Source organism: Sinohyriopsis cumingii, chromosome 3 (assembly GCF_028554795.1).
Source record: "Sinohyriopsis cumingii isolate HCF-2022 chromosome 3, ASM2855479v2, whole genome shotgun sequence".
In the NCBI taxonomy this organism is placed as follows: Eukaryota; Metazoa; Mollusca; class Bivalvia; order Unionida; family Unionidae; genus Sinohyriopsis; species Sinohyriopsis cumingii.
In genome coordinates this window covers 49,522,239-49,539,826 of record NC_142963.1, presented here as the reverse complement: position 1 = coordinate 49,539,826, position 17,588 = coordinate 49,522,239, and the positions used below count along the sequence as shown (strand labels likewise).

General features: G+C 33.6%; 1 protein-coding gene across 1 annotated transcript in view; it reads left to right on the top strand.

Annotated features, from left to right (window-relative positions):
- The window catches only part of LOC149802826 (uncharacterized), a 349,692-nt gene extending 333,553 nt beyond the window's left edge, over nucleotides 1-16,139 (top strand). Inside the window, exons 64-65 of the mRNA XM_089952278.1 lie at nucleotides 2,830-3,034; nucleotides 6,437-16,139. Of these exons, the coding sequence (XP_089808404.1) occupies nucleotides 2,830-3,034; nucleotides 6,437-6,511 (280 nt within the window). The 3' untranslated portion in view covers nucleotides 6,512-16,139. The remainder of the gene's footprint in view (nucleotides 1-2,829; nucleotides 3,035-6,436) is intronic.
- Nucleotides 16,140-17,588: the final 1,449 nt, after the last annotated feature.

The following is a 17,588-nucleotide window of genomic DNA, read 5'->3' as shown; positions in this document are numbered from 1 at the left end:
TGACTCAGAAGCCACACAAAAGTTCTCATGCAAATAGATGAAAATTACTCAAAGAGTAATGCAAGTTTTAGTTCTCATTAAAGAAAGTCAATGACATTTGCCACAATGAAAAATTCACCATATTCATGAAAATATTCCCTCTAATAAACAGCAACACAAGAAAGAGTAAAAACAGCATGCTTTGAAAAATTTAACAAATAATTTATTTCCCTGAAAAAAATACTGTAAAAATGAAGAAAAAAATAAGAACTTAATGGTTTTAAGAATCAAATCCAAAAATAATCAACTAATAAAATTTTAGAAGTGCTAAAAATGAAATGTTCTAATGATTTCATGTCCCGATGAAGAATCCAAGATCATAGGCAATGACATATACTATATCCTGTATAGTATGGTTGTCTACAGGTCCTTGTTTCGTTAAGGAAGCCTTTACCTTAGAAAGATTATTTTTTCTGGCAAGTTGAATTAATTCATCTTGTTTGAAAAGATCAGATTATTTCTGAGTAAGATTTGAATGAAAGATTTCCACTTTTTATGACATTTTAGAAAAACTTGCCGATTTCACTAAAGATTTAAAAAACTAGGGGAATTCAAATTTCCAAAAACAAATTTTTCTGAAATATTATAGCCATAATTCAAAATTCCGGACAAGCAACCCAACTCAAAACTCCAAGCCAAATTTGGAAAATCTCCTGATTTGTCCCAGGCTGATTTCACAGTTTGGTCACATGTGTACTAATTCTAATTATATTATTACCATTCAAGTCACTGTTATTTTATGGTTGTGGTTTGTGTTGGATAAGCAACATTAATTTGTCATGATGAGATTATTCCCCCACCACCACAACTTGAGGTGTGTGCAGATATTGCAATATTATTGTGTCTCTATCCATAAACAAGGTGATTTCCACAAAAAAGCATTAGGTTACTTTGGACTCTTTGTCTCACATACTTAATCATGGTAAGATCTTGCAGTTACTATTCCACCACATGGCATCATTGACAACATGTTAACATTCCGAGTTTTATAAAGTCACACACCTTCTTGCCTCTGTCTCCCACTAAAGCAGAAAGCCTGTTGCATCATGGGATTGTTAAATCTTTGTGCTAAGGATTGTTAAAAGTCCTATATCTTTATTTATTGCTACTTTCAACAGAAAATTTGGTATATTTTAAATAGGTCGTAAACTTATACACATTTATACTTAGATTTAGAGTTTCTATCTTGATGACTTCTGTCAAAACTTTCTCAAGTTAAGATGTGTTGGTCAATGCTGAGGAAAATGCAATGAAATAGTGGTATAGACTGGGAAGAGCGGTCTATGCAATGCTTTCTACCATTTGTTAATTAGGCCAAGTTTTGAAGTTGTATTTGCAAATAGAAAATATATAATTTCTGCCTCATTGCATCTATCTCTGCAAATACACTTGCATTTATCTGCATCTGGTGGAGTCCCAGCTGGCCGAGTGATATCTGCATCTGGTGGGGCCCCAGCTGGCCGAGTGATCTAAGGTGCTCATCTTTACAGATCACTCATGAAAATGGACAAAATCTACTCATATAGTGACCCAAGCTTTGGCTCCTGATTGGAATAAGAAAGTTAAATACATGTGCTCTAATGAAATATTTGCCATTCTCATTGAAAACCCTCCTTCTTTTGAAGTCCAAACTCCTGACCAAATTTTGCAAATCTTCCAATTTGTCCTATTCTGACTTCTCTGTTCTGTCATTGTATGCATATGTCGGTGTTGTTTAGGCCTCACTTGCTGAAATTTAGGTGAGATTTAAAATTTACCAATCATATGTCTTACTTAACCCTTTACCTCATGCAAGTGCCTTTGGACACCTCTACTCCATTCGCATAGAAGTGCCTTTGGATGCCTCTACCCAGTTCGCATACAAGCACCTTTTGATGCCTCTACACCATTCTTATGGAAGCACCTTTTGATGCCTGCTGTAAACATAAGCCATTTTGAGAGAGTTTTTGTAGCACCACCTTCGGGGAAAACCCCCTATTATATACTACATTCATTAGTGTGAATGACCATTACATCAAATCACATGGTCGCTGTTTATGCTCTGGTCAAAATCTGCTATTTAAAGTAACTGGGGTTGTGTTCTCCACTCACCAAAATGGAGTTTGCAGATTTTGCTCAGTACTTACTTGAGTTTTCATGATTAGAATCACAACTATGAAAGTTTCAATAACTTAGGTAAAGGCTGTGATATTGATGAAGGCAGCAATTAGTTTTTATAAATTATCAAATTCAGATGATTTAGTGATGTAGACACAGACAAAGAATTTGTAAATTTGGAGTATGAGAAATGGCAGCTATGGTTGGTCACATGGCTTCACTGACTTAATGGTGAATGAGTTCTCTCAAGATTTTAAAGCACATACAAAATTCTTCAATGAAAAATAATTATACAGCTATGATGATCAGATTTTACTCTTAAATCTTTCCTTACACAATATATGTGTACCAAAAATGTACAATGGTTAAAATTGCTGTTAAACGTAACATACACTACATTGCTTAACAGTTAACAGGCAGGCCTATTTGTATGGATTCAAATAGGTAACAGGTGTTCTATTTATAGCGCACTGCACTGGGTAACTTTGCTACATGTATATGGAAGGGCTAAAAAGCCATACACTCTATGAGGTAAAGGGTTAAGACTGGTGTTAATGTCACCTGATGTGCCCCTTAATTCCACTACCTCAGGTGATAGCAATTCTTGATAATAGTTTACAGAATTTTAAATGCAGTAAATAACCAAATGCATAATGTAAATGAGTGTAGTTAGCTTTCACTTTATTTTTACAGAAAGAGAAAGTACAAGGCTGTTCTTGCTGACAAATTGGGTGTACCAAGACTCCATCGCAGTGAACTGACCTCTGGATTTCCTGCATATGCTGTTATCCATAACCCAACATTTGAGGCCTCATCTGGTGGAAGTGAAGACAATCTTGGATCACTGACATCTTACTATCATACCGATTGGCGACGCAGTGTTTACGCTGGTGTGGAGGTACCCATGTTCACAGATTTTGTCGAAACCACACATTTGTAACAGTGTACCATCTTGCCTAGGTTTGGTTACTAACATTCATGTCTTGTGACATGTGGCTTTTTTATTTGGCTTTGGCTTGACTGCTTTTCATTTTGTATACTCATAATGCACCAACAGATCTGGGTCTGTCTATTATGTTAGGAGTAATCAGTAGAAAAATTACCATAAACCCTGATCAACTGGCACATATTGCTATGGCAAATCATGATCTTTGTTTATTGCAGTTTGACTTAAGAGTGAGTATATATGGTAGTTTTTTTCTTATAGTTAATATTTATCATTACTTATGCTTACTTAGAGTGTCTTTCTGTGTGTATATCTATAACATTGTATTGGTAGTAGGGTACATTCTTTACACTGATCTGCTGTGTCTCCATTTTTCATGTACTGTATATACTCACTTATAAAGATCCTGATCTGACAAAATGCACCTGCAGATCAGGGTCTTTGTTGTTTGTTTTACTGATTATTCCTTACAAAATGCACAGACCCAGATCTGCTGGTGCGTTATGTGATGGCAGATCTGGGTCTGTGTAGTTTTCAGTTGGACTCATTTGATAAGTGAGTAAAGACAGTATTCTTCTTTTCCTAAAAGAATTCCTTTGTTTGGAATATTTGTTAAAAGGCTCTGAACCCGAATATTCAACCATCTTTGTAGCAACATATTGATGGATATACAGTTAAACCTGTTACCAAAGACCCTCTGTCATGTAAGACCTGATCTTAATACATGGATTTATTTATTATAATGTGTTTTGACCTGTGATGAGAAACCACCTGTCTTGTGAGACCATGATTTTTTGGCAAAAGATGTGGGCTTCAAGACAGTTTCTACTGTACTAATCTGTCTGTGTAAATTTATGACTTAACATTTTGTAATCTGACAGAAAATTCTTTGATGAAAATAATACAGGATGACTACTGCTAACTTCATAGAATGAAGCCATCTTCATAAAACATTAAAAATTATCAGGGTCCCAGGAGACTGAGTGGTCTTAGGTGCTCACCGTTGCAAATTACTCACACATATCACCTCTGTTGATGTGAGTTTGAGTCTTGGCTCAGCCAACGTGGGTATATAAGAAAGCTTGACAGTAGTTTCCTGTGGTCTGTGGTTCTTCCCAGTGTCTTCCCAGGTTATTCCTCCACCAAATACACTGGCTGCTGTGTATAGCTATCATGTTTGACATTTTTAACAATTCTGCATGTAAAAAATATCAAATTATAAGGAAAATATATCAGAAATTTTTCTTATATTGTAATCCAATTATATCACTTTTTTTTACTTTAAATTTTTACAGAAAGGTAAAAACTACTGATTTCTTTTAAAGCTTTTTTAAAAATTCTATATGTGAAAACCCCATATTTATGGCCATTATACACTTGCAATCTATCGTTCATGAATAATCATGTTTCAAAGTGAGACCTTTACAAACCATTGGCTCAGTTATTACCTGCCGCTGACTTGTATTTGGAAGAAATGCATTCCTAGAGCAAAAAACACGCAAATGTAGATGTTACAGTATGGGAATTTGTGGTTAACAAAAGAACCGTTATCATTTACTTAAAATAATAAATCCTTATTTGAACTATTTCTGTTCCAAAACAAGAAATTTAATTTAATATTCAGCATTATTTTGTCTATTGTCTTTCAGGGAGTCACCTAAATAAGAGTCCCATGCATATATGGACATGATATAATCTTAGGGTTCCATAGGTATTTTAGTAACCATAGTTTATGGTACTTTTATCACCTTGAACATGTTGCATTAATCAAGACAATGCACGTAGGGTGTAATGTTGATGGGAATAGATGTGCAATGTAGTATCGATCACTACAATTTGATTTTATGGGGCTATTATTATGATGCAGTTTGGCTGGTACTGATTTAAATTGGCAAGCCAATAACATAGGCCAGAAACTAGAAATATCTGACTCTTGATTGGTTAGTATGTGACATGTCAGTGGCATCATTCCATTAATGGCAAGCATGAAAACTCCCCCAGAACTGCAGTGATTCATTGGTAGCTTGACATTGGCATAGCGCATAATGGGTTTTTAAATAAAGATAGTTTCCATATTTTTTTCAAAGATGGACGTTGATAATTATCTATAGCCTCACAAATACTGGTGTGACACAGTTGCCAGCAAATGATAAACTTTGCACATCCTCACCAAAGTGTATTGATGAATCAATATATTTTCCTTGCTGTCCTGAGAGCAGAAGTATTGTGGGGGTCTCACCTTACTCTCAGTTTTGCTCTGCTCATGTGACCCCTTGCTAACTTAATAATAATAATAATAATAATAATAATAATAATGATGATGATGATGATGATGATGATAATAATAATAATAATAGTAATTATTATTATTATTATTATTATTATTATTTAAAGATCATAACACAATTAGCTAATAGCTAGATCCCTTGAGGTCCTCTAATAAACTAGCAAAAGGTACATGTACATACATTTAGAGTTACACAATATTAACCAACACCATCATGAATTTATAAATTTACATGTCATGGAAAAAACAGTCAGAAAGAATAGAAAAGGCTTAATCTAAGTCACTGTCCTAGTTGATCTTTATGCATTTAACAATCTGTGTATTTTAAAAACTTCTTGAATTGGTTAAATTGTTTTCTTGTCTAATATTTATAAAAAACAGAAATTAATAAACTTCTTTCTTAAATTTCATTTGAAATGAGCAGAAAGTGATATTATACCTATTGATTTTATGAAAAGCTTTAGTTCTCAGTTATCATGAGCTCTAACCACACAATGATATTTTTTTATAAATATGTCCAGTCTGACAGTCATATTTTGTAAATATGTCCAGTCTGACAGTCATATTTTGTACGTATATCCAGTCTCACAGTGATATTTTGCTAAGTAAACTGAATTGAATAAATCCATGTATGGATACTCACAATTTTCTTCAGCTTTTGTGTAGGAGAATTATAATGCATACCATATATCCCCACTTTTAAGTCTCGTCCAACTACAAACTGCACAGATCCAGATCTGCCATTATGTTATGTGTTGGCAGTTCTGGGTCTATGCAGTTTGTTAGAAGTTATCAGTAGAACATGCATATGAGACTCTGATCTGCAGGCACAGCATGCAATTGTAGATCAGGATCTATGTTATTTGCAGTTAGACAACTTATAAGAGAGTATATATGGTAATGGGTGACTTTTAATAGATTTATTGATGATTGTGGGATATGTTAAGATGTGTTTTCTTGAAAGCTTCAAAATCATGGAAGTGAAAATTACTTTGTAATTTGTGATAATGGTACTGGAAATAATGCTTCTCTTCTTGATTTCATTACAAACTTAAAATATTTTTCAGGAATCTGATGGCACATGGGGCTCCAAACCTGCTTTCTCATCAGAAGGGAGTCTGGGCAGAATAAGCTTTTTCTGAGCCTTTTGTAGAAAATGAGTTTCCATATCAAGACATCACTTGCAACTAGATCCTTTGTTAATGACCTGGCTACAACTTGAAAGTAGCAATTTTTTCTGAAATTTGGTGATCGACCTCATCAATAAAGAGAATGAATGATGAAGCACTCAAAGTGTTTGTTGGTCTGGTTGTGTTCCTGAGACCCTCCAGAGATGAACAGATAATTTCTGTAGTACTGTCAAATGTCGAATGGCAACAACATGGCAACATTTTCCATTGCCATTAGTCAGGTGATATCATTTGTACTATTCAAGTCTGAATTTTGATTCAAGAGAAAAAGGGTACCATTCTGAACATAAAGGGATTCAGATACACATTTATATCTTATAATCCATCCAAGAAATAGGAGTGTACAAATATTCAGAGGAAATATGGAATGATCTGACTAGTAAGATCTTAATATTTAAAATACACTAGGTATTGATTACCGGTAACTGATCTCAAATTGCAGACCTGCCAACTCTTATGATTTTACGTAAGTCTTATGAAAATTACCCTTAAAATACAGACTTACAGCATACTAGCAAAAACTACGTAAAAATGATCGCTGCTGAAAAATTCAGATAATTGTTTAATCCGTGTTTTATTTGGGTCCAGGTTTCGTCTTAGAATTAGTAAAATTAGTCAGGGAACCAGGCTAACTTTACAGCAGCACCCCAGATGCTTTAAACTGCACCTGTTTGTTCATGTGCAGTGTCTGCATCATCAAACTTGATTATAGAATTTTTAAAAATGACGTCCAGAAAGTGATGCATGTTTAAGACGAAAGGGAAAATAAGCTTCTTGAAAAGTGTTAATAATCAACACAGAAGAATATAAAGGAAAGCTGGAAGGGACACAGTTATGTTTCTTGGACATCACATGCCAATTTGAGTATGTCTTGTGGCGGGAGATATGATTGCTATTGTCATACGAAATGGAAAAGAATTTCCAAGAATTATGTCAAGTTGAGAGATAGCAACAAGCCATTGAGTTGCATAGGGTTTCGAACTAGAGTTTGTGCAACTGTACTAGTGGTAAATAAAGTCTATGCGTACTTTACAAACTTTTCAGTTGAACATAATGTTTATCATTGATGCTTTGAACTTTTAATTACATTTTCCAGCTTTGCTTTACAGTAGCGGTTATTGAATTTTGTTACACTTTACTGAAAACTGATCAATTTTTAAAAAAAAATCAATGGCCTGAGATGGATTCGTCAGGGTTGGCAGGCCTGAAATTGTAAATTCATCCAAGCCACTACCTTCCTTCCCCCACCCCCACCCTACATATTTTAACAATACATCTATAAATTCACCCTTCTAGACAGCTAATTTTATCATATCCCACAAACAACATGGATAATTGAGATAGACTATACAACTAATTCAAGGAAATATGTCAGCAGTATCCTATAAGTACAGTGTACAACTTGTTCCAAATGAAGAGAGATTTACATTTCCTTTAGGTAAATTAAACAAAAATACACTTTCAGATGTGTTGGTTTGGGATGGAAAATTGAACTAATTGGTTTTTTATCTATCTTTCTTTCTTTCTGTCCTTTTGGTTTTTTATTGTTTTTCTTTTAGCATTAGAGAATGTCATAATTGGTTGTCTAGATCACATTACTTAAGATAGGTGACTGCCTTCAGATGCTTTTTTTCTTCTAATAGTGTGTAAATATTTTACAAGAAATGAAAAGCCTTAATTGTACATGTATAATGCAGACTAATTGCAAACGACATATACCAACACAAAGTTCTGGCAGTTCAGGGTCTGTGCTGTTCTACAGGTGATTTCAAGTCTGCATTCTAGACCATGATCTGCCTGCATATTATGCAACAGTAGATCTGGGTCTATACTATCTGCATATACTGTATATGCTCATAAGTCTGCAGACTGCACAGACCCAAATCTGCTATCACATAATGCATTGACAGATCTGCAGTTTGTTACATGTAATTGGCAGAACAAGGAGCATAGACCATGACCTGCCAGTGCATCATGCTATGGCAAATTGTGGTCTGTATTGGTTGCAGTTGGACGTGTAAGTAGATACAATAGTTTTTATCTTGTACACAAGAAAATATAGTAAGTTTTTAGTTTCAAATAAATATGGACTTCTTTCTTAGGAGATTGTAAACATACTTTTTACAAATTTATCTTTAGCGTGGACCTTTTAAGCCTCACCTGGCCAAGTGGTCAAGCAAGCTTATGGTATGGTCCTAAGTCCAGTGCTTTTTAAAAAAACTTCTTTACAAAACTTCTGCAGCAATTTTTAACAAACTTGGTGTAGACCATCACAGTATGGAGTCTTTAAAGCCAATGCACCATCAAATATGGCTGCTGTTTGCAATGATAGAAAAGTCTGTAGAACAGAATATGACAAAATTCAACAAAAGCATCCTTGATTTAGGGCTTTCTGTTTTTATACAAATTATTCTGATCTACCATCAAACATATCCACCAGTTTTAAAACTAGAAAAAGCTTTAACTGACCATTCAGAAACCACCAAACAGAATATGACAGTTTCCTGGTATAACAAAGCCCCTTAGTTTGATATGGATGATGCTGGTCCATTCTAAAATGCAGATGAAGTTTTATCTTTATTTAGTAAGAGCATTTAACAATAAAGTTAAACTTCAAACAGTTTCTCACAAACTGCTTGACAGAATTTTGGCCCCAAAAATGCATTCTGGCATCAAGGACTTTCAGGTTTATACAAATACATCCTGGCATCAAGGACTTTCAGGTTTACTCAAATGCATCCTGGCATCAAGGACTTTCATGTTTACTCAAATGCATCCTGGCATCAAGGACTTTCAGGTTTACTCAAATGCATCCTGGCATCAAGGACTTTCAGGTTTATACAAATGCATCCTGGCATCAAGGACTTTCGGGTTTATACAAATGATGCCAGACCACCATCAGATATAGAGCTGTCAACTTCTTCAAAAATACCAAACATAATTTGACAAAATTTGACAGACAAGATCCTGCCATTAAGGCTTCTTAGATTTATACAGATGATGAGCATGTACTTTTCATAATGGCCACTAAAAACAGAAATGTCATCCAGTGACTTCACAAAACCCAGTAAATGAAATGTGACCAAATTTCGACAGCATCCTGACATAAAAATCTTTAAAATTGTTGTACAGTCACTTCTTCAGAAAATCCACTGAAGAGTAAAAATGCTTTTTTTATATATATTTTTTTTATAGACAATGCAGATATATTATTAAATACAGTGGACATTACTGAAACTTTGAAAAACTAACTTTTTCTCTAAAATGGTGAGTAGAATTTGAATAAATTTTGATAAAAGATTCCTGGCACAAAGTTTATTCATGTGGTGTTTTTTGTTCACAATGATGAGATTTGCAATCAAATATGGCCACCAATTATAACAGGAAAAAACTGAAGATGACATTTTCTCAAAAACCCTGAAATAGAATTTGACTAAAGTTTGCATAAAAGAGCCTTTAGTTATGGCTGCCATGTTTAAGAATAAGAAAATTTTCAAGTGACACAAAGCATTCTGGGATTAGGCTTTTAGGTAGACACTGGCCAGGTACTTGGCATAAGGCCCACTAGGATATATATTAAGTGGTAGATTATGGAAGAGGTGAGATGTATATTGATTGTTCAAATAAACATTCCCTGCTAAAATTTAAATATATCATTGTTTTAAATTAAAATAAAAAATAAAAATCCAGATTGTAGACTGTGAATCATTTGTAAATATACTTATGCCACTGACTGGGTACTTTAGCATTCATGAATTTTGGTGATATTGATTTTGATCACCAATGATGTTAGCAATTTTAATTGCTAGAGGTGTTGATGACTTTACTCATTAAAGGTGTGTATTATGTTTGATGCTGCTCATTTTGGTTCCATAAAAATGCCAATGTAAGATATATTTAATATGAAAATTTTGGATGCTGTTTGTTTTGAGACAACTTCCAAAAAATTTCCGATAAGTCTTACATCAAAAATACCTGATATATGGTACTTGCCTGAGCTACTTGACTGCAAACAAAGTTTGCATGAAGTTGAAATGGAATTGCTTCCAATGTAATATTTATTCACATGTAAATGAAATTCATTGTTCAGCCATTATATTTATCCTAGTGTACCGGTAGATATGTTTGTAAATTTTGTGAATCGAATCCCTGTTCTCATTTGCCATTGATATACCATATATACTCACTTATGAGTCGAGTCCAGTTGCAAACAAAACCCTGATGTGCTCTTGCATGATGTGCCAGCAGATCAGGGTCTGTGTTGTTTGGTGTACTGACTACTCCTAATAAACTTCATAGACCCAGATCCCATTGCGCATTATGTAAGGGTAGATCTGGGTCTATGCAGTTTCCAGTTGGACTTGACTTATAAGCAAGCACATTACAGCAAGTTAAAGCACATTTCAGTAATAATTTTGAAATAGAAGCATACTCTAAATATTCATGTTCCATTGCTGCCATTAATAAATAGCATTGTATTTGATTTTTGCATGATTGTACAGTTTTGTGCTTCAGCTGCAAGAGCTGGAGGGAACATATTGTTTGCGGCAGTCTGACTGCACATCTGTCCTGAATCTTATTTTTTGTCCCGTTACACATAAACTAATCAACAGAAAAAAATGATAGTGGTGTTTATATATGTATATAGATGACTTGATTTTGATTTTCATGCCATTTCAATAACTTTTTTGTATTTATATGTGTATATAGATGACCTGATTAGATGTTCATGCCATTTCAATGATTTTTGTGTATTTATATGTGTATATTCAGATGACCTGATTAGATTTTGATACTATTTCAATGTTTTTTTTGTAGTTTATGTTACTTTTTATTTTAAATTTATTTGTTCGACTTTTTGGCTTTCCAACTACAAACCTTGTTGGCACAGATATTAAAAAATTGATTGACTGTTAAACAAAATTAAATTTAGTGCAGTGATAAATTCATAGTTTGACTACAGTTGTCACATGTTTTATTTGTCATCATTTAAGCTTAAGGAAAGGTTGTTCATGGCAGTTTGGACTTGAAGTGTTGAGATGTTATGGGGCATTCCTTTCTGTGTTTGAGGGTAAATAAAACTTCTGATTTGACAGTGTGTTTTACATTTAAGTTCATGTGAAAGTTATAATCCTAAATTTAGAAGCCGACATAACTCACTAGTACTGTTTCCATCTAAGCTATACAAAACCATTCCTAAAACATTGTAGGTTATCTTCAGTTTTAACCAGAACAGTAACAGACAATGGCTGTCTAGATATCTGATGGAGTCAGTATCAAAATTTATATGGGGAATCTTGATTTGGTTTTGTCCATCTCTCTTTATATGTTTGTCTGTCTGTCTGTTCAAAGAAGCTTGTTAGCAAGATTGTGCAAAAATACTACTTGAGGCAGACAAATGAAATTATGTAGGCACATTTGTGTGCAAATGTAGATGGACTGATAAAATGTTCAGGTCATTATAACACATTGTTTTCGACATTTGTAGCTCTTTGGAATTTGACTTTTTTTTAGCAAAACCTTATTAGCACAGACAATCAAAAACCACCTGAGATGGAAACTTAAATTTAATAGGCACTTTGCATGCAGATGTTGATGACCAGATTAGATTTTCAGGTTGTTAAAGGAATTTTTCACTTTTTAAAACTGTATCTTTTAACTTTATGGACTTGACAAAAATGTTATTATCATGAGTAAGTATAGAATATCTTGAGATTGACAGGTTAAGATTTATATCCAGACATCACCTGATTAGTTTTTTCTGGAATTAGACTTTCTGGTCATATTTTACAATCACAAATCTAGATTTTGTTCAAGAAATCTAGTTGGATAAATGTAGAGTGCTGACATTCTCCTTCTGTTACTTTGTATTATTCAAGGTGTAAAAGGTATCAAGATATGTTTTATTTACATTTTTGCTTTTCCTTTTCTTTACCTAAGAAAGCATTGATTTCAACATGGTGCTTGTATGTATATTTTTTGTTCAGTAATTTATTGCTAACTGGAGTTTGTATTTTATATCTTTTTATCATGGATAGCATTTTCATAATTTTGTTTTTTTTCTTTCCACTCAAACATATCTTTGTACATGAGCCTAGATGATAATTTTCTCATTTATTCCAATTAATCAAATTTTTTACACTGCAGTTTTAATCCTTTGTAATATAACTGAATGATTAGTTGTAACTTAAGTTTAGAATCAGCATTACAGAAAAATGATGAATGTGCCATACGTGTTCATCATTACCAGCATATTTTAGAAGAGCTCGTGTTACCATATGTACTTGCTTATAAGTCAAGGCAAAGTGCAAATAACAAAGATCCTGATCTGCCATAGCATAATGTATCTGCAGATCAGGGTCTATGCTGTTGTTATACTGATTACCTATAACAAAATGCACAGACCCAGATCTGCCATAGCGTAATGTGCTGGCAAATCTGGGTCTATGCAGTTTACAGTTAAACTCTACTTATAAGCTAGTACATACAGTATTTTATATGCCTTGTAATTTTATGTTTCAATAGTTTTGTCTTATAAGTAACTACAGGCTCTGGACAATGACATCACTTCATTTTAAGCTGCACTGTTTAGTTCACATTAAAATAGGAATTTGTTGAATTTAGTTGTTTCAAATTCAAACTAAATTAAGGCTTTTTCATGCAAAAGCAGTTCTTCATGGTTTTTTTTTACCTAAACAATTACCTATATGTACTTTTCTAATTAGTGATATGTTCACAGACAGCCAGAATTTAAAGAATCAGGTCCAGAAGTGTCAAATATAAATTCTGAATGAAATTCACTGAAATGTTGTTTAAAATCTATAACTGGCCTATATAATCTCTGTCAGCTGTTTTGAATGAACCAGAAGTTCTATTTTAATTTTTGCGATACATTTTTAAGATTGGATTTATGATAGGGCTCTGAAAAGATGACATCATGCTTTTCAGATGGTTCCAATCCTTCTAGTTTTTGTAAATGGCTTAACATAGTACCATCCATAAACAGTCATCATCTCTGAAGCATCTGGCAATCAAAAGTCATAGGTTGTCTTCAAGGTCATCATGCCCTCAAAACTAGTCACCATGCCAACATCAATCAGATCCCTGGCTTTTATAATATATTTCTTGGGCAAATTCATTCTGGTTTAATGGCTTCACTTCCCTTGCTCTGAAATGAAAATCCTCTTGTCATGTCCAAGTACTACTCTGCTCTCATCTTCAAAAATATGACTTTCTTCCACTCTTACAAAGTCCGTCTCCTCCATTCACAATAAAACTCAACCGTTTTTGTCTTTTCTGATTTTCTTTTTACATAAAAACATCTCCTGTACCCATTATCTCAGATATATCTCAAAACATTTTCTTTTACATACAATTCTGTTTTCATTTCTAATAAATTCATATCACATGTCAGACAAAGCCCCTGTTTGCTTTTAAAGACCAACTGGTTTTGCAGCCATTATGATCTCTCCAATTTATATGATCACCAGCAGCCTTCATGACTGTTTCAGTGAGGCCATGGTCTAATTATTCCTGCAAATATTGCAAATTATTGTTTTACAAAATTTTAGCACTCTGCTAACTTCTTTGAATTAGTTTTCCTCACCAATTATATTTACAATGTAATCTTTCTTACCATGTGACAGATTTTTATCTCAAGGCCATAGCATGTACAATCTACACAAAGCAACACACAAGTCACTGAAAGCTGACATTCCATTCCTTATAATTTTATCATCAGTGTTTGGACAAGGTATTGCTTGTCATAAACACAAAAACATTTAGATGCCGTGTGGTATGAATGTGATCGTCATTATTATTCATTTATTTCTGTCCAGTGTCTGTAGCTTGGACGTTAAGACCAATGATCTTAGGGTATGGTTCTGCATCTGTTGTGTGCTTTTATGCATGGTGCATCTTTGTTGTCGATCCATGAACATTTGAGTTTGATTTTTTAAAATCTCTTCTAAACATTACTTCTAGAAGAAAAAAGGTTCAACCAGTCTGAACCAAACTGCATGGTGACATTCTTTGCATGGAGATCTTTTGATCTCAATTACATGTATGTGATTAAGAGTTGATACATTGGGCTTTCAGGCTATGTCGAACAGGTGAGCAATCTTAGACCCACTTGGGTCTTTGGCTAATTAAATTTCTTTATTTTATTAGTATCACTAAATAGGCTGTAGAAAAGAACATGTAAGCATTGATATTCTTTAGTGTCATTAATCTGACACAAACTACGATTTCCACTCAATCAAAATACTGACAATACTGGAGGAATGGGCTTCAGTCAGTCAAGGTTAGTGATATGTAATATTGATTTCTCATAATGACAATGTTCTGAATTATTTTTTGTTCTCAAGCTGTATTGAGACGACCATAATTGTATGATTATTTCCTCTGAAGGTTAAAACCGAGTTCTGTCCCTTACACTTAATTTAATTATTGAATGTAGTAAATAAAATATGACAACTATTTCTTACTACAAAAAAATATACATTGCCAAGGTTTTGAAGGGATATAAAAAATTTTGGGATCAAACTAAATGTTGGATCAATGGATTAATATTTGAATTCTTCCTAATTTCTAGTGTAGTAAGTAAAAGTGGACAGTAAGAGTCCATGTCAAAGGGAGGTAATTCTTCTCATGTTTATTCTTAAATTAACTATCATTCTGGAAAAATATTTTTTTTCTATTAAGATCTGTATATTAAGAGCTTTTGTACATAATAGATTCACAAGTACAGCTCAACATCTGATCAATTATAGATCAATGTCAGCTTAGGGTAATTAGCCTGTGTAGCTCTCCAACATGGTTTACAAACTCAACCATAAAGGCGTCAAGTGTCACATTAAAAACGGCTAACGATTATTCATCCTTGTAAAACAAAGAAAAAATTTCACACAGCCATCATAGGAAGTATTATCTACATGCCATTATGCTATTTATTGCCACACAATTCATCATCTTAAAGGTTCTAATTAGTATTTACAGTTAACCTTTTCACTTTGTTATTGTTTTCTAGCGATATTACTGAATTTCATCAATCATATTTTTGTGAGCTCTATTGCAAGATGTAAATTGTTTCTGCCTTTAAAAGGAAGTATACAACCTTGTCATTTTCGCAAATTCAGCACATATTGTGTGTGTGTGTGTGTGTGTGACCTTTAAATGCACACCTGCAGAGATTTATATAATATAGGCTTCATTAATCCAAATATGTTAGATTTTTAAAATTATTGCAGAAAAGTTCCCTGCACCATTTTTTGAACAGATTTAATCAGGCCATGAAAAACTCTTAAATTAGAGTGCACAATTAAACTTATTTATATTTCTTTCTATCACATTTGTTGAATTTTCAGAATATCTCTGCATATTTGAAAAAATTTATCAATACCATTTGTCCAATGTTGTTAAGATCGGTCAGCTTCATCATAATCAAATATCACAATTTTATGTTCTCCCATGATTGCACATAGATATCTTAGATAAGTTGTGACCTTATTTTGTGATAATCACAATGCATTCCATTATGTAATTTTGTATTGTTGGAATAAAAATCTTTGTTAACGATTCAGTTTACTTTCAATGTCATTTGTTTTAATGTGGATATAAAATCTGGACATACTTTTGATGCATCTGATGCATTAAAGGATGTATGGACAGAAATGCTAATGCACAATTTAAATTCCCCATTTCTCTCAAAAAGGCGGAGGATTATGCAAGATCACTGGATAACAAGAACATTACAGCACTATGTAATTTTTTTTATCCAAAGTGGCTATAAACAATTAATTCATAAAATTTTAAAGGAGAATCTGATTGTCTGACATTATAAATTATGGTTTCCCAAGTAGCTGAGGCAGCAAGTCAACATTATCTGAACTGCATTCATTCCAGGAAAACATGTACAGACATGCATGGTAGCAGGGTTGATTCAACAACAGAGGTAAGTCAGTCATGTGATTCAGTCCTACATCTTTATCCAAGTTTTCCCATTTTTTCCACTGACAAAGGGAAGCTGGAAAACCTGCAACTGAGACATTCCTCAGGGCTATCAATCCATTCAGTTATCAGCTAGGTGTTGTTGTAGTTGTTTTTGTAGGGTTTAACGCCATTTTCAGCACACTATAGGCTATACATGGTGGGCAGTATTAATGGTGGAGGAAGAACCCGGGAAAACCTCTGAAAGAACCACCAACCCACGAGAAGCTACTGATAAGCTTTCTCACATACACACACTGGCCAAATCCTAGACTCGAACCCACGCAGATAGAGGTGAAATGGCAGTGATCCGTAATGGAGAGCGCTTTAGACCACTCGGGGCCCCATCAGCTAGGTGTGAACAAATCTTGAATAACATCTGAGTGAAAATGTTTAATCAACAGGCAAAAGCAGAATAAGACATCTGCAAAGTTTTCACTGTTTAATAATTACTGTAATGTCTTGAAAATTTCTGCACACTCTTGATTATTTCTGAAGATGTACAGATAATAAAGGTGAAAACGTTACTTTCTTTACTACCACACATCTGAGGATAAAAAGATACAAGTTTTCAGACGATATATGAAAATATGAAATCTGTACAAGTCAGGCAGTTATCATCCAATTTTCAAGAAAGTTTCACCATTTAGCATCCCTGCATCACCAGCTTTGTATCTTCTAACAGGAAAACAAATCTTTGAATGGAAAGAAATAATTATGCTAATGAGCATTCTTCACATTAATGAGTATTCTTCACATTAATTATGCTAAAGAGCATTCTTTGCATTAATTATGCTAATGAGCATTCTTCATATTAATTATGCTAATGAGTATTCTTCACATTAATTATGCTAATGAGTATTCTTCACATTAATTATGCTAATGAGCATTCTTCACATTAATGAGCATTCTTCACATTAATTATGCCAATGAGCATTCTTCACATTAATTATGATAATGGGTCTACGATGTTTGCAGCAGGACCTTAACCTGTGAGTATATATGGTAGATACTGAATACATTAAACTGCTGAAGACACTAA